General features: G+C 35.2%; 1 protein-coding gene and 1 pseudogene across 6 annotated transcripts in view; both read left to right on the top strand.

Annotated features, from left to right (window-relative positions):
* Positions 1–19,006, top strand: part of GABRG2 (gamma-aminobutyric acid type A receptor subunit gamma2) — a 109,299-nt gene that overhangs the window by 30,449 nt on the left and 59,844 nt on the right. For all 6 annotated transcript variants that reach the window (XM_057747429.1, XM_057747448.1, XM_057747423.1 and 3 more), the window contains exons 3-6: positions 325–392; positions 4,603–4,823; positions 7,931–8,013; positions 10,548–10,685. In XM_057747429.1, the coding sequence (XP_057603412.1) occupies positions 325–392; positions 4,603–4,823; positions 7,931–8,013; positions 10,548–10,685 (510 nt within the window). The remainder of the gene's footprint in view (positions 1–324; positions 393–4,602; positions 4,824–7,930; positions 8,014–10,547; positions 10,686–19,006) is intronic.
* On the top strand, positions 2,544–4,109 carry LOC130859913 (tubulin alpha-1B chain-like; annotated as a pseudogene).

The following is a 19,006-nucleotide window of genomic DNA, read 5'->3' as shown; positions in this document are numbered from 1 at the left end:
GCTAGAGCTTAAAGGAAAAATAAGAAAATTCAGGATATCTGAGAGGAGGATGAAGAAAATCTGAAGAGTGTTTTCTTATTTATTCATTTTTGTATAATCTTAAAAAGGTAATCAGTTTTAAAACTCTGCTATGCTGCTATTGCATTTATGTTCTTAAGATACTTTGAAATCAAATAGCTAAATGTAGTGAATTACTTGCACCAAATTGGTTGTGAATAAATCACTTATAATGTAACAAAATAAATCTTTCTAGAATAACAAGGACTAAAGCATTAAAATAGTATGCTTCTCCATATGCACATATCTCTATGGTTCTCTTTACAGTGAAACCAACATTAATTCACACAGACATGTATGTGAATAGCATTGGTCCAGTGAATGCTATCAATATGGTAAGTTTCTAATTTTTTGCCTATTTTATTAACACATTAGGAAATGTAGTATCATGGAAATAGCAAGGACTATCTCAATAAAAAATCTTAGAAGGGGAGAGAAAATCTTTCACATCCTTTTTTTCCTCTCTTGTAATATAAATATAATAATTTTTAATGATTTGTTATAAAAATTAAATGTGATAATTATGTGTAAAATGCTATATAATCTTAAAATTCAACACTCATTGCTTATTTGGTAGGTACTGCTGACTACAAAATAAAATATTGTGCTCTACTAGTTTTTAGAATATTCATGGTATGAAGAGGTCATAGTTTGCTTAAAATCAGAATTGTTTTTCAGAGGAAATAGTGCATTAGATTTAACAATAAATAATTAAATTTGTCCTTTTATAAAGCTTTCTATCCAAACCTGAAATAAGAAATTAGATTGGAGCCTATATAGAGTAGAGTAGAATATACCATACCATACCATAGTCATACTATAACTTTAAAGTAGTGTTTACCAAGGAAGCAATAAGGACTCTCTATTGAGTCAGAGACATGAAAAACATTTATTGCTTTCATTTGCGCTGATTAAAAAAAGTATACCACCACCTGCATACTCCATACAAGTAAGTTTGCTTGTTTAACCATTAAACAAATGCCCGGGTTTGAGCCCTGGTCTGGGAAGATCCCGCAGGCCACAGAGCAACTAAGCCTATGCACCACAACTACTGAGCCTGTGCTCTAGAGCCCTTGAGCCACAACTGTTGAGCCCACGTGCCACAACTACTGAGCCCACGTGCCTAGAGCCCATGCTCCGCAACAAGAGAAGCCACCGCAATGAGAAGCCCGTGTGCCACAACAAAGAGTTGTTGTGGGGCCCTGCTCACCGCAACTAGAGAAAGCCTGCATGCAGCAACAAAGACCTACTGCAGTCAATTAATTAATTAATTAATTAATTAAACAAATGCCAACATGTTTCTTCTTTACAACCAAAATTCTCAGAATATTTAACATTCTGATGCAAATTGTAAATATCTAAGAAGAATCAACATATATGTAGTTTATTTGAACACAGAACTTACAATTTCAGAAATACTAGTGCCCAGAACTACTGTCCCAGGATCACAGTTTATGAAATACTGGTTTAAAGAATTTTAAAACTTTTGTTTGTGTGTGTGTGTTTGCCAAAATGTGGATCAGAAATTACTGAGTTACTCTATCTACTGATGCATCACTAATTAATTGATAAAGAATTTCATAGGATAAGTTCTCCTCTCATTACTTGTGGGCTGCAAATATGGAATTAAATAGTAAACAAAGTGGTATGACTTACCCCAGTGGAAATGTAGTCAATTACAGTGAGATACAGGGGCAGGAGTGCAAGGATATAAATCTAGAACAATGCAAATGAGGCAATGGAAGAAGATTCTAGTCTGATCCTGATTTTTTTGTATTCATCATTAATGGTGGTGGGTTGAGGGGATTAACTAGGAAATGTGAATGACTCCCATCTCCCAACTCTCATATTCTAAGAACACTGGGGGTCATGTTCTAAGAACACCAAAGGTTTTTTCTTTAATTTTCTCATTTATAGACATGATTAAAATTGAGTTATAAAATAATGCTAAAAATATCTAAATATGATAGCCAAATTAGATCTTGTGTGTTATGACTCCAGGTCTAATTCACATCACACTTTGTTTTCTTTGATTAAAGTCAGTCACTTGCCACTTTAGTGATATACACATGCATGAGGGTAATTATTACATTCACTTGTCATCATAGCACTTTTTGAATATGCTTTGCAATAGAGATTAGTACAGCAGTGAAGATTATTTTTTAATTGGTGCATTTCCTCTTATTTAGGAAAAAAGACAACTATAAGAGCGAAAAAATAAAAATAGTTACTTACATTTGATATTTGCTATCTTCCAAACAGGGTGCAAAATGTTTTTTGTGTATTCTCCTTGTCTTTCTTCACACTACCAACAAGATAGATTCTCTAGTATCCTCACTTTATTGTGAGACAGTCGCACCTCCAGAGCTCTGGTTTAGAACTGTTTTGAGTGTCCCGGACTTTCTTTTACTCTATAGCAGTGGTTTTTGAACCTGAGTAATTGATCTCCTTAAGAGACAATTGGCGAGTGTGTTATTTACCTCGACTCTTAGCTTGTCGGAGACGGTAACCGGGACTCGGTGTCTACTCCTGTTGTCTGCGCCTGCTGATCTGTAGCCACCATGCCTGAGTGCATCTCTATCCACTTTGGCCAGGCTGGTGTCCAGATCGGCAATGCCTGCTGGGAGCTCTACTGCCTGGAACACGGCATCCAGTCCGATGGCCAGATGCCAAGTGACAAGACCATTGGGGAAGGAGATGACTCCTTCAACACCTTCTTCAGTGAGACAGGCACTGGCAAGCATGTGCCCAGGGCAGTGTTTGTAGACCTGGAACCCACGGTCATTGATAAAGTTCGCACTGGCACCTACCGCCAGCTTTTCCACCCTGAGCAGCTCATCACAGGCAAGGAAGATGCTGCCAATAACTATGCCCGAGGTCACTACACCATTGGCAAGGAGGTCATTGACCTCGTCTTGGACCGAATTCGGAAACTGGCTGACTAGTGCACAGGTCTTCAGGGCTTCCTGGTTTTCCACAGCTTTGGTGGGGGAACTGGTTCTGGGTTCACCTCCCTACTGATGGAACGTCTCTCTGTCGATTCTGGCAAGAAGTCCAAGCTGGAGTTCTCCATTTACCCAGCCCCTCAGGTTTCCACAGCTGTAGTTGAGCCCTACAACTCCATCCTCACCACCCACACCACCCTGGAGCACTCTGATTGTGCCTTCATGGTAGACAATGAGGCCATCTATGACATCTGTCGTAGAGACCTCGATATTGAGCGCCCAACCTACACGAATATTAACCGCCTTGCTAGCCAGATTATGTCCTCCATCACTGCTTCCCTGAGATTTAATGGAGCCCTGAATGTCAATCTGACAGAATTCCAGACCAACCTGGTGCCCTATCCCCACATCCACTTCCCTCTGGCCACATATGCCCCTGTCATCTCTGCTGAGAAAGCCTACCATGAACAGCTTTCTGTAGCAGAGATCATCAATGCTTGCTTTGAGCCAGCCAACCAGATGGTGAAATGCAACCCTCGCCATGGTAAATACATGGCTTGCTGCCTGTTGTACCATGGTGACGTGGTTCCCAAAGATGTCAATGCTGTCATTGCCACCATCAAGACCAAGCGCAGCATCCAGTTTGTGGACTGGTGCCCCACTGGCTTCAAAGTTGGCATCAACTACCAGCCTCCCACCATGGTAGCTGGTGGAGACCTGGCCAAAGTACAGCAAGCTGTGTGCATGCTGAGCAACACCATGTCCATGGCTGAGGCCTGGGCTCTCCTGGACCACAAGTTTGACCTGATGTATGCCAAGCGTGCCTTTGTTCACTGGTACGTGGGTGAGGGCATGGAGGAAGGAGAGCTTTCTGAGGCCCGTGAGGACATGGCTGCCCTTGAGAAGGATTATGAGGAGGTTGGTGTGGATTCTGTTGAAGGAGAGAGGGAGGAAGGAGGAGAAGAGTACTAATTACCATTCCTTTCAGCCCTGCAGCATGTCGTACTCAGAACTTCAGCTTCAGCATTAGCTGACAGGAGTAAAAGCTGACTAAATTGTCCTTGCTTTCAACTGTGATCATGTATTACTTTTCCATGTGTACCTGTAAGATTTTTCTGTCATGTCTCAAAAGTAAAGGCTTTAAGAAAGAAAGAAAGAAAAAAAAAGAGAATTGGCAATGTCTGGCCAATATGTTTAATTGTCACAACTTGGGGGTGGGGCTTGTTGGTGGTGCTACTGGCACCTCGTGGGCAGATGCTAGGAATGGTAATAAACATCCTAAAGTACACAAAACAGCCCCCACAATGAAGAATTAGTTGGCCCAAAATAACATGAGAAATTCTACTCTATGAATACCAAATGCAAATGACTGTATCAGGGCTATGATCTTTTGCCAGAATTCATTTAGACGGGTCTATATTTTTCATAATGTGTTGACTTTACCTTAGCCAGGCTTCTGCTTTCTTTTGGACTCTTCAAAGCCAAAGTAGCTTTGCTTTGTATTGGCAATGAGAACATAAATGATAAATACAAACAAATGCTCTACAATACAATCCTACTGTATTAAAGATGTTCTATTTCATCTTTTTCTTTAAAACAGGAATATACAATTGACATATTTTTTGCCCAAACATGGTATGACAGACGTCTGAAATTTAACAGCACCATTAAAGTCCTCCGATTGAATAGCAACATGGTGGGGAAAATCTGGATTCCAGACACCTTCTTCAGAAATTCCAAAAAGGCTGATGCACACTGGATAACCACCCCCAATAGGATGCTGAGAATTTGGAATGATGGCCGAGTGCTCTACACCTTAAGGTATTCTTTTGGAAAAGGAAAGGAGTAATTGCTGGGAATAAAACAAAGATCAGCCATGTTCTCTTAAAACAAAAAGAACAAAAGATGTCAAGCCTAAATCAGGGTTGGCATACTTGATCAAAATAGTACGTGATGATACAAAATTGGGATTTTTTTGTTTTTTTTTCTGTTGTCAATGAACTTTCTCAAAGGACATAGGTAAAACATTTTCTGTGACTGATGTGAGAACTCTGTTTTCTCACAGGGACATGAAATTCCCCTTGCCTTTGTGAGACCATCTGACCTTTACACCACTCTTAGCTTTTGTGTATGTCCTGCTACTTTAAAATATGGACACTAAAACATAGTTATCCTTAGGAGTTGTTATGCTTGGAAATGTTTCCATTCCCAGGGAAACCATTACCAGAGGAGAATTTTTGGTGTAGAAATCTCCTGTACATCCTTCTTTTTAGCTGCACAATGTTGAGTACCTAGAATGGATTCCATCTCCCAGCACCCACTCCTCACTACATTGATAGGCTGTTTGGCTTCATTTTTTTGCTATTTTAGGAACAGATTTTCTTGGGGAAAATTTGAAGGACATATTATTTATTTTCTGAACTTAAATATTAAGTAACATTTGACAGGTTTTTGACTTAAATTACTTTATGCCATTATCTTAGCACTTCAGAATTGCATACATTTAAAATGTTTTTCTCATTCATGAGAGTATATTATTGTCAACCTAATAGATAAGTACATAGACTTAAGAATCAGACAAATCTGGCTTTGGTTATTACCTCTACATCATACTATTTGTAGGCATTAGGGCAATTCTCCAGGCTTTCTATAGGAGCAGCAACTCTACAGGATATGTACAGAGCTTAGGGGCAGCTATCTGGTAGCAGGGATCTGGTGCTAGAAGTATCTCAAAGTTTTATTGTTATGGTAAGTTTGATATTTCTATTTGGTTATATTTTTATTTGGAGGAATTAGGTGAGAATTGATGGAGATTATTGGCAAAGAAGGCATCACTACCACTACCTCCATGACATGTACGTCCACCCAAGATAATCTAGTTCTACAAAAGAGCAAACACTTACCTGTCATTTTTTTGAGTTTCTATAAAATAGTTAATGATTCTTACCTTACAGAGTTGTAATAAGGACTAAATCGGGTGATATGTAAAGTGCTTAACATACAGCCTAATAAAAAAAGTAAGCACAGCAGATATTTAAATTATTTGTATATATTTTCAGGAATAGATCTGAATAATATGATTCTTCTAGATCTTAGTATCCATGAACTTGTAGTTTCAAAATGGTCCATGTTAAATGCCCTTTTGACATATATATTTTTGCCATATGTAATACTCAAGATATAAAATATAATACTTTAAACTGGATCTAAAGCCTTTATCATCGGAGTTATATCAGTTACTAGGAAAAATAGCCACAATTACAAAAGAAATTCCTTGCATATATTTTGGTTTCATCATGGGTTTTATTAAATTAGATGTAAGGTAATGACTGGAATTAGAATCTAGTGGAAATCAAATTTTGTCTGCTAAATAAGAGCTCAGTCCAGCTTTTGAAGTATTAAGTAAAGTCACTCTATCTCAAGTCCCTTGATTGTTCTCATAATATTATAGTCATTTTTCCACTCGTATTAACTTGCAGAATCACTATACAATATTTAATTATGGAAACCGGCTCAAAAATGTCACTCAGGAGATTCATTCAAGAATTGAATGAGTTTGCCAATCTATATAGAGAGATGATTTTATTCTCGTTGCTTATCTATAATGAGTTATGACTGTGTGTATGCACATAGATATATAGCTATGTTCCTATCGGCAATCTATATTACCTTCAATTTTAATAATTCCAGTTTAATTTGGAGGAATTATACCAATAAAGTATCTAATTATAATTTCATTTATGAATAAAACTAATATTTTCCTTGGTAGAGCGACAGTGATTAAAACCTCCAGTTCTGGAGACATAATCTTGGGTTCAAATCTCAACTATGCCACTAGCTTTGTGACTTTGGGCAAGTCCAAGCACAATAAAGCCATAGTAACACTTACTAAATGAGAGAAAAATTCACCTCAAGTGCCATGCAGATAATTAAGGGTTCGTTGATTATTAGTTATATCTTAAGATCAGTAATTGCTCTATTATACCATAGAAAAATAAAATCTCTCCAATAAAAATTTATTCTAAAATTTTAATATAAACATGTTTATGAAAGAACTTCTTACTTTAAGATTGATATCTGTAATTGTAAGAAATATAGCTAACAAATATGAAATTTTAAAAATCATCAACCCATCACCAGTACAATTTAACAATATATTCATACTTCCCCAAAGGTGATCAAAACATCTAGGTCGCCTTTAAATTTTCTCCCTCCTAGAGTCCCAGCCTCTATTGGGAAAGAAAATCTGTGTGTTTAATAAGCATTTCAGATGCAAACTAATTGAAAATCATTGGCAAACATTTTTCTGATATGTCTGTGTATATGTATTTAACATTTCTTGGTTGCTATTAGATATGCTTCTACTCTTTAAACATCCTATTTAATGGCTGTATAGTGTTCCTTTGTAAGAATGTATAATACTCCGTTGTGAAACAGGTATTTTTAAACTCACATATAGTAATTTAAAGCGAACAGCTAACAAGTACTTACAAACAGAAGCTTCTGCTATAATTAGCAGATAAGATTTGAGAATTATCTGCATTCATTTACATGCAAACAGTAAATGAGCTTAAATTCTTAAAACAGTTTGTTCTATTAAGTAAGTTAAGTGTATTCACTGAGCAATCTCATATGTGCAGTTAATTTGCCAAAAAAATTATGGGATAATAAATATTAAATAAGCGGACTTGAGGTCAATGAGATCCTATTGTTTAGTCTGTGAAAGTAAGTGGACTACATTAAGTCTTAAACACTTTTCTCCTGGACTTGGTGAATCTCTTCAGTGAGGATCACCTTATGTTATCAATCACAATGGGTGACATACTCTCCAGGAATAAAAACGAATGGTCGTTAGAAATTGTGCTAATGTACATTTTTTTTAAACTGTCTAAAATCTTTCTATTTATGTTTCATATCTTCCTGTTTAGGTTGACAATTGATGCTGAGTGCCAATTACAGTTGCACAATTTCCCAATGGATGAACACTCCTGCCCCTTGGAATTCTCCAGTTGTAAGTAACACTCATTCTATATTCTGTATCCCCTCACACCACGAGCCTTTCTGATTGCAATTCAGTTAATTGGAAGACTTAAAGAGAGTGCAAAATTGCATTAAGCAGTGTTGTTGACTTTGAAGATTTTGGCAATCTCTTTCATCATAAAAAAAAAAAGATGATCTATTTTATCAGGAATTATGAATAGATTTCATTGGAGCATAAACTGAATAAATTGGCAGTGGTTTCCTGGAACCCTTTGTTGAGAAGGATTGTAAAGCCTGGCCTGGTCTCAACAGAAAGAGGTAAAGGTGGGTTATACATCTCCACTCCCTCCTCAGGTCCAGGAGAAGAGTGTAGCAGTTGCTAGTTGTTTTCTCCCTTTACATACCAGGACACACAGAGATCCAACAATGTTGTTTGCTCATTCCAGTTTTGGTATACCTATAGAGATAACAAAATTGAAAATTACCTCCTCCATTGGAGTTCTAGTAATATCTAAAACTAGTTATCCACCAGTGAGCAAAAGACTGATTTTTGGTGTCATTTGGGTCCGATTCAAATCCCAATTCCATCACTACAGACTTCAGCAAATTACTAAATTTCTCAATGAGTCCACAACACAGGTGCCCAACAGAGATTGTAAGACCTGCCTCACCTCAATATTGTTTTGTTGATATGTGTAAAATGTGTCGTATCCTTCCTAACACATAAGATTCAATCAAAAGCTCCATTATTTTATTAATATTATTATCATCAGATAATAGACTACAGCAGGAAGATCCATGAGGATTCTAATATAAATTAAGCTTTAGAAACCTTTACAGATATTTCTTGTCTGAATCGAAAACAAGCCTCAGTTTCCCCAACAGGTTTGCCTCACTATTTGTTCTGCATTCATGTTAGATTGCTCACTGGTTCTTATTTTTGAACTGTCAATTGTGCATATTGGGTAGAATGAAAAACTGACTATGAATTTAATATTTTTAATATATGTATAATTTCCCAGCCAGGGAGTGATGGAGACTCCTAAGAACCAACTAAATCATAATAGCCATACTTTCAAAAAAAAATGAGAAAAGCAATCATCTGTTTTGATAAATACATTTCCAGAGGGAACCAAAGGAAAAATTCACTGTATATTATATATATTGAGAAAAATTCCCATTATAAATCTTATTTCATATGTTTTACTTCATCCAAGAGTAGAATATTTTTAAGTGAAAGCTTCCCTAAGGTTTAGGAGATTGGATAGCTTTTCTTTTATTTTCCATCTGGTACTGCTCCTCTGCTGAGTCAACTAAACCTTAAAAAACAGTGATTTCTGTGCCATCAGGTTGCTGATTGACAACTGTCTTCTGAACCCAAAATCAACTTAATATTACTTATTGTTATCAAAACAATTCAATCACCAACATGTTCTCCATAGGACGTTCCTTAATATCATCATTCTTTTATTCTCACTTTTCACCACATCTTGCCCCACCACCCCGCCATCCCCACTCAATAGCAATCTGGGGATCCTGCTTTCTTTATTTTCTTCTTAATTAATAAAATATAGTGGTCAAAGGGTTGGACCAAAAGAAAAGAAAAAAAAGGAAACAAGGGATTTTATTCCAAAAAGTCAATCAGACTTCATAATCAAAACTTATCTTTCCATAGCATTATTAGAAGACAACTGTTGAGAAGATTTCTAGTTTTGTTATCTATCTATCTTATTTGAATTTATTCTACAGTTTACTTAATAATGTTTATCCATTCAACAATTATATATTGACCATCAATTCCACAAAATAAGTACAATCATCATCCCCATAGGTAAACAAATAATTTAGAAGAAAAATTGAGAAACTTTTCTAGGATATTATGTCAAGGGAAAGGTACTGATAATAGCTGCATTCTCAGTGTAATGTTTCTTTCATGAATGCTTTCTTTTGTTTTGGCTGAACATGACTGAGCCTTAAGGAATTTACATAGTTTTTGTTGGTATCTTCCCCTTGGCATTTCTACTTACTGCTTTTAGTTGTAGATTTGTGTGTATATTAAAATGAAACCTCAACAAAGAATAATGTAAATAGTTGAGGTAATTTTTCCCAATCAGCTTCTACTTCAAGGACGTGCCCTGGAGAGGGATTTGAGTCTGTTTTTCTCCTGTTTTCTGTTTCTGCGTGGCTCTCAAAATCCTGGCCTGTTGACTCCCTTTCACCATAAACAATATCACACTTTTTATACTGGCTACTTTTTATATTTTACCCCAAACAATATAAAGTATGCACATAGTATATAGAAAACCATGTGTAGTATACCTTCTATGCAATTTAAGTGCTTTTCACAGGTAATTTTGACCTCATGATTTTTAAATCTAATTTCTTATTAAGATATGATGTCACTGTATTTATTTTCTCAACTGTGATGTTCTTTAGTCCAGGATCCTCATCTAAATCATACGTATCTCTCTTGGTATATCCCTCAGTGTCCTGTTCTTGAAAGGTGGTGGCTACATATGTTCATTTTCAATAATTTAAAATGTGTGCTTTCTTATCTCATGGCAGATGGCTATCCGCGTGAAGAAATTGTCTATCAATGGAAGCGTAGTTCTGTTGAAGTGGGTGACACAAGGTCTTGGAGACTTTATCAGTTTTCATTTGTTGGACTGAGAAATACCACTGAAGTAGTGAAGACGACTTCTGGTAAGATGCACTTGAAAATAATTTTGAGCGACCCTTCCAGTGTTTAAATCCTGCTATATATGATTTAGAAGCTTTCAATACTTATCTAGGAATGATATTTAGAAAATTAAATGAAGTGTTCTAATTTACTAGAGAAAATTATAATTGGTATTCTAGTATAATACATGAATGTAAATGGATTTTATTGATTTAAAGCAAATTAGAATCAAATTGGATAAGTAAATTATTTGCTTAATTTCCTTAAGAAAAATGAGTAGCAATTATTAAAAAAGAAGAAAATATTTATTAGGCATAGGTATAATGTTTCTTTTAAGAAATATGTTTCATAATATATAGAAATAGCAGCATATAAAGTATCACATGGGGAAGATTAACTTTTCAGAAATGCAAAAAAGTGACCATAGTGGATGTGAGCTAATTCCATGTTCAGTAATTAAGTATTTTTAACTGGCTTCATCAGTGAATAAGGGACTGGGTTTTGGTGTCAGACAGGCGTGAGTTCAAATCCCAACTCCATCAGTTACCAGCTACATATTTTAAGAAATCACTGAATTTCTCAGAGGACCAGCTCTCCCAGATAACCAATGTAGACAAAAATATCTGCCTCACAGGCATACTTTATGTATGAAAGAAAAAAAAGTAAAATGCTTAGAATGATACTTGACACTTAGCATTCAATAAGTAGTAGTGCCTAATAGTATTAATTATAATTATCAAGTATGCATGGGACCTAATGTGGTAAGGACTTCAGGTTTTTTTTTTTTTTCAAGAGAAACGAAAAATCTATAATATTTTTATATCAAATATCATTATTTTTAATGCTATTAATTGAACTGATTTAAAGAGCCATGTGGAGCAATTCAAACATATTTCCAGACCAGATTTGTCTCCTGGGTGGCTGTAGGTTCATACAAACCCTCTGCAATGCTGGGTACATATTCCATATCGATTGTAACAGCTACTCCTTTTTAAAGTTATGTGAATTTAAATACGCCCTAATTTCAAATATAAACATTATGTTCACAGCTTACCATCGGTTAAGACATATCTGTTTGTATTTGTTTCTATGAATTAAGCTGTTTTCTGTTGTTTTATTCACACATACCTGATTTTTTTCCTCCTGAAATTCATAGGACATATTTTTGTGTTGACTAATTTAGAAAAAGGCCTTGGTCTATTGTACAGAGAGAAACAAATTAAGGACCTAGACAAAAAAGGGAATTTAAGATTCTACCTTCATAAACATTGCCCTCTAAGTCAAAAACCTAACACTGTTTCTGGCAGTTGCAGATTTTTTCAAGAACAAACAAAAACCTCTTATGTTGCAGAAAGAATCTGAAATAAAATCAAAGAAAGGCTCTAGTCTATTTTAAAAATGTGGCCTTATGTTCTCTTATTCACTGGAAATTCTGACCATCAAGTACTAGAACACTCTTTATTTTGGTCCCCAAAACAGATTCAGGATTGCCTTAGAACAGATCTTCCATCTGTGAGAGAACACATGTAAAAATAGTCTAAGTCTACATGCTTTCAGAATGAGAAATTGGACATTAAATTCTGTTGTATATTCATATCTCTATAGTTATTATAGCACCCTAAAACAGACCTCACAAATTTATGACTAGCAGATCTTTTGTTTAGTCATTTGAGCCCAGAGTGGCAGTAAAACCAAATGGTGGTGAAGGAAGGGTTGGCTTTCTATCACAGGGTTTAACATCATCCCCTCCCCCAAATCTCATACTGAGAATGATCTAGAGTATTTACTGTCTAATAAGAGATACTTCCAAAAGAAAATGATCTATTTACTTAAAGCATGGCAAGAAAATTTATCAAGGTATCACAAGGCTATTAATCTTCCTAGAGAAATCAAAGCAAAACTGTATTGATATCAGATTTGATATTGAGTAGCATCATTTAATTGATTGTATCAACTCCTTGTGAATTTTGATACAGGAGTTAGCCTCCACCTTGGTTGTCTTGTCCACTCCCTGATCTTGCTGGTTTGTTTTTTGTGTGCGGTACCACTTCAATTGCCTCTGTGAAGAGAAAGGGCTGAATTGAAACTTAACATCAATGCCTACAGGCAGCCTGATTCTTGTGATAGTTGATTTTGTAGTGATGGGAAGCTGTGTGATCTTGGTTTTGTTTCTGATACCATTCTTACTTTCAAAGCATGGCTCCACAGCTAGCTAATATCTACAAGGAGGTTATAATAACAATTTTCTTGGGAAGTTATCAGAAGTTCAAAATTATAGCCTTTTTGAATCTTGGCCATTACAACAATGTGATTTTCTCCTAGACTTACAGTAAATGTATCTCCCTTTGAGAAGCCTCTGTCAAAACTAGGTGAGAATATTGCCTAAAATTTGGCCTACTTTACTGCAGGGATTTCTAATCTTCACTCATTCAAGTCCACATTTCATGATTTTCTCATATCTAAGTGGTGACTGTAGTGCAGGTTCCTTAATATTTTTTTTCTTTAAATTGATTCCTTGTTATTAGGAAAGTGATTTTTTTTAAAGAAAAGTTCTTATTAGGACCATAATTGGAAAACCAGAAACATTTGACATAAATAGAAATTGATACAAAAATATAATGGAAAATAAACAAATGTTCTTAAATTTGAAGTGTATACATTTGTGTTCCCTGGACACTATGTTGAAAAAGAAAGACAATAGAGAAAAGGGAAAGAGTAATAACTAGCACCAAAGTAAAACACTTCCTTGATTTAAACAGAATGATAGAAGGAGCAGGAAGGAATAGTCTTACATATAATTCGATGCTATGTGATAATTCTGTATATACCACCTGAATCATTTTTATCACTGTTCATATCTGTGTCACTCTTGAGAAAAATATTGCCTTGGTGGTAGATTGATAAGGCTTGAAGAATACCTTTAATTCTTGGTCAATACAGGAAAATAGTTTCTGGATCCATGATTTCTCTTCAAACCATCACCTCTTCCTGATTGCTCTATATCTGATAATAGCGCCATGTTGTCCCAGCGAGCCAGGCGTGAACACTCAGAGCCACATGTCTGCCTCCCACATCTAATGAATCATGAAGGCACTTATACCTCTGAAATATCTTGTGTAACTGTCCTCTTTTCAGTTGCCATTGCCACTGTCCTAGTTCGCGATTTTGTCTGTTCTCATCTGGACTGCGTTGGGAGCCCATTAAGCTATGTCCCTGCTCTCAGTCTCTCTTTTCTACAGTCTATCCTTTATACATTGATCATAAAAGCTAGCACTTACCGAGCACTAACTGCATGTACCATAGCAAACGTTTTATATAAATGACCTACTTTAATTCTCAGAACCACAGTCATATTTACTGTCATTAACACTGAGGGTATCACCGTGGATGAGGAAACAGAATTCTAGGGGTTCATTTACTGGCAGGGATCAGATTCAGCAGCTGGGACGTGAATTCAGGTGGTTCTCTTTCGGACTCACACACTTAATCACTACACTATTTTTATTCGCACTGTGGCCCGATGAGTCTTCCTGAACCACAACTTTCCTCCCATCCCAAGAATTCAGGAGATTCAATTAAGCCCAAGCTATTGTGCCTAATACCTAAGTCCCTGATCTCAGGAACTTTCCAGCTTGGTTTTCTATAATTTCTCAGCTTGTAACAGAACTACTCTGTTAATAGTTTCCTGAATATAAATAGCCAAACCTATACACACTTTGAATTTCAGTCTCCCTTCTCTTTTAAATAAGCAATGAAGAATTCTATTATATATTTTTCCATGGCTTGTCAGCTCACCCCTACCTTCTTTATGACTTTAAAACATAAATAAACAGCTTCTCTTCAGTGAGGCCTTTACAGACGTTAATGCCAGAATGTGCACTCTTGGAGCCAGGCAGCTCAAGTTTGAACACTGATTTGTATACATTATTGAATATATCTAAGTTCAACATCACCAGTGTTACAGGGTTACTTCCAGGATTAAGTAAAATAATCCCTTAAAACTGCTTAAAACCGTGCCTAACACATAGAAAGGACTCAGTACATGGAAGGCACCACCACCATCACCATCATCAAACTCCCCTCAGGGCATATTCACCCACTTTATGAAAACATAATTTCTGCCTTATATTTTTGGGGCAGTTGTTTTATTCCCTCTTTTCTGCCTTCTCATTTCAGTTAGTCATAAACTTTCCAGTGGAAGCCTTCTTTTTAATCATCTTTGTATCCATGATGCTATTAGCCTGGCGGTTTGCTTAGAGCAGTTGATTAGTAGGTAATTATAAAGTGATAATTATATTGTGACAATTATATTGATAAAAGCATAAAATTTCTCTCAATTAAATAAGCAATGAAGAATTCTATTATATATTTTTCCATTACTCATTGTTTACTCTGAAGTAGAAGACCTTGGACTTTCTAGTCATGTTGCCAAGGCCTGTTCTCCAAGTTATCTCCATGATTTTTGGTATCAAGCAGAGCTCTGTTCCTGATGTTCTTAACCTGAAATGTGGACTAGAAAAATGGCAAATGAGTTTCTTAGGGTAACCTACATTCTTGGGATCCCAATGCCATTATTATGAATCAAAAAGAAATATGTGGTGTTCTTTCTGCAGTAGAAAAATGTGAAATCTTTTTTCTTTCAGTTTTATTGAGATATCGACATACAGAACTGTATAAGTTTAAGGTGTGCAGTATGATTTGATATGAATACATCATGAAATGATTACCACAATAACTTAGTGAACATCAGTCATCTCATATAGATAATCAATTAAAGAAATAGAAAAAAAATTTTTTCCTTGTGATGAGAACCCTTAGGATTTATACTCTTGTAAATATAACACACAACAGTGTTAATTATATTTGTCATGTTGTACATTACATGCCAAGTACTTATTTATCTTTTAACTTGGAAGTTTGATCTTTTGGCTGCATTCATCCAATTCTCCCTCCCCCCGCCCCCACCTCTAGAACCCACAAATCTGATCTCTTTTTCTGTGAATTTGTTTGTTTTTGAAGTATAATTGACCTACAACACTGTATTAGTTCCTGCTGTACAACACAGTGACTGAATAAATATTTCTATACATTTCAGAATGATCACGATAAGTCTAGAAAACAAATCTTCCATATCGTCTTTAGAAATATAAACATCAGTATTTCCTAATTTTTGGCATTCCCATGTACATTAACTATTATTTACATTTTTTTTTTTGTCTTTAACCCACTTTTTTGGCTTTGATTTGATGTGCAAGTTATATTTTCTCGATTTCTATTACAAGAAATGCATAATACTAACTAAAACTAAAAACAAAAAATGTGTACCACTAAATTCATCTTTTCAACAGTTGCATGCAGACCACAATTTTAGAAACACCAGCTCTGTGAATGAAGTCCACATTCACTGTTAGATTTCTAAAATATATATAATCCACCCTACATCTTCAAACCTTGCCCATTATTCTCCCACTATACCCTTTATTTTGCTGAGGTTTTTTGGATAGGTTGTACCTACTTCAGGTCTTCGTGTACATTTCTCTTAATAAGCTCAACTCAACCTTCTCTGCCTATATCAGTGTGTACGTACTGGTCAAATAATTCTCCAGATAGGAAAAAAAAATAGCTCCCAACTTCTAGGCTGTGTTTTAATTTGTATGTCTTTGGCAAACCAGGGAGACACAGGTAAAGATACTCATCGAGGTAAACTATTTTGAGGGAAATAAAAAGGGAAATGGAAACATATATAAGTAGATGGTAATTTTTTTTTTTTTTGTCAATCCTTCGTGGATTTTATTATTATTTTTTTTATATTTTTTTTAGATGGTAATTTTTTTATTGAAAAGATGAGGATGAAAAAAATTAATAAACCTAAATGATAGGAGAGAAATAAACAACTACAGCACCAATCCTACAGTCTCAGGTTACTTTTGAATCACAGGAGGTTGTGAGACCATTTTAGTCAATAATAAACTTTTCAAACTACTAATATATTAAATTAAATCATTGTGAAAGACTGCACAGGAATAGATTCTTATTTTATTTTTACGCTTCAATTTAGAAAAATTAACTTTGGTTTTAGGAAAGGAAAATGAATGGATTATGTAAGGAGAACTGAGGCAGGAATGGCCATGGAGAAGTCTCTTGCCCTTTCTGGGATGAAAATTCCTTATTTATAACGCATTTGACTAGTTGCTTCTTCAAAGTCTTTGAATTTATTTATAATCTTTGATGTAACCAAGGTTACACTATAGATGTTTCATTGTAGTTGTGAACTTTCTTTATAAATTAATGTTTTCCTAGAATGTTTCCCTTCATCAAGTTTTTGACATTTTCAAAGTGAGTCAAATGCAAAAATAAACTCCTTTAGGCTTTTAACTTAAAAGGGATGACATTCCCACTCCATTTTTAAAATCTGTTTTGTTATTAGTGGTATAACATTGTATATATACTGGAATATTCATATACTACATTTAAAAATCCCACACTGGAATGCAAATAGGTGCAGCCACTATGGAAAACTGTATGGAGGTTCCTTAAGAAACTAAAAATAGTGTTACCATATGATCCAGTAATCCCATTTCTGGTATATATCTGGAGAAGACTCTAATTTGAAAGGATACATGCACCCAGGGTTCATTGCAGCACTATTTACAGTAGCCAAGTCATGGAAGCATGAATGGGAAAGATGTACATATATAGAATGGAATATTACTCAGCCATAAAAAAGAATGAAATAATGACATTTGCAGCAATGTGGATGGACCTAGAAATTATCATACTAAGTGAAGTAAGTCAGAAAGAGACAAATACCCCATGATATGACCTACATGTGAAAATCTAAAATATGATAAAACGAACTTATTTACAAAACAGAAATAGACTCACAGACAAAGAAAACAAATTTATGATTACCAAAGGTGAAAGATAAGGTAGGAATAAATTAGGAGTTTGGTTAGCAGACACAAACTACTATATATAAAATAAACAACAAATTCCTACTGTATAACATAGGGAACTATATTTAATATCTTATAATAACCTATAATGGAAAAGAATACACACACACACACACACACACACACACACATATGCAGAACAAAATCACCTTGCTGTCCACCAGAAGCTAGCACAATATTGTAAATCAACTATAGTTCAATTTAAAAAGAAAAAGGTTTAACTATTAAACAAATAATCCCACATTGGAACTTTAAATTCCAAGGTTGCTATGACAGTACCTAGTGAGGAGATAGGGCTTTAGAGGTGGAGAGGGGCTGCATAGAGAAGTCATAGGAAATCTAAGGAAAATTGTTTGGTTTCAAGGTGACAAACTTCATTTCTGCTTACATTCCATTGGCAAGAACTAGCTGTGTGTTCCTGTGGAGATGAAATGGGGCTGGAAAGTGTAGCTCAGTTGTGTAACTCAGGGACAATGGGTTTCATGACTTTTAAGCATCTGTACAACATGCATGACATTTTATTTCTCACAACAAGCTTCTCAGGTAATATTTTTCCATTTGGCAGATAAAGCAAATTAAGTATAGAGGGGCTAAGTAATTTGTCCAAGGCTATGCAGTAGAGTTATTTACCCAGATCCCAAGTTTTTACCCTACTGCCTCTCACAAACACGTGGGGTAAAGAGATGAATTAATTAAAACAAAACAATTATTGCTAAACATGATAATAGCTCTTTTTACGGAGACAGTGCAATGAAGTAATAGCATTTAATGTGATAACTATATACATATATCAACAAAATGTTAACATAGAAATAGCAATTATATTTACATAGAGCAGTAACATCAAGTGAGAAACAATTTAGCAACAATATTTTACTTTTTTAGAAACATTTATTATTTAGAAAAAAATTATTATTCACTTGATAAGGGAACCATGGAGCACCAGGCATATCTGGCCTTAACTAAAACACTGTTGGATCCAGTGTATTTTTTTAAAGAACTTTTATTGAGATATAATTGACATACAATAAACTGCATATGTTTAAAGTGTACAATTTGATTTTTTTTCTTCTTAGTAATGTACATATGGCAATCCCAATCTCCCAATTCATCCCACCCCACCCCCTCACCCCCTACTTTCCCGCCTTGATGTCCATATGTTTGTTCTCTACATCTGTGTCTCTATTTTTGCCTTGCAAACTGGTGGATCCAGTGTATTTGTATAACAGTGTTACTTGCAGAAAACTCTTATCAGAAAGAAAACATAATACAAGGATCACAGGACTACTATTTACAGTAATTCTGAGGATTAATATCTTATTTTAACTGTCTGTCAAAACCAACCAGGTCAAGAGAACATTAATTTTTATCCAAGTATATGGTGTTTC

The sequence above is a fragment of the Hippopotamus amphibius genome, chromosome 1 (assembly GCF_030028045.1).
Source record: "Hippopotamus amphibius kiboko isolate mHipAmp2 chromosome 1, mHipAmp2.hap2, whole genome shotgun sequence".
Taxonomy (NCBI): Eukaryota; Metazoa; Chordata; class Mammalia; order Artiodactyla; family Hippopotamidae; genus Hippopotamus; species Hippopotamus amphibius.
Note: the sequence above shows the minus strand (reverse complement) of the source record. Positions and strands in the feature narration are given on the sequence as shown.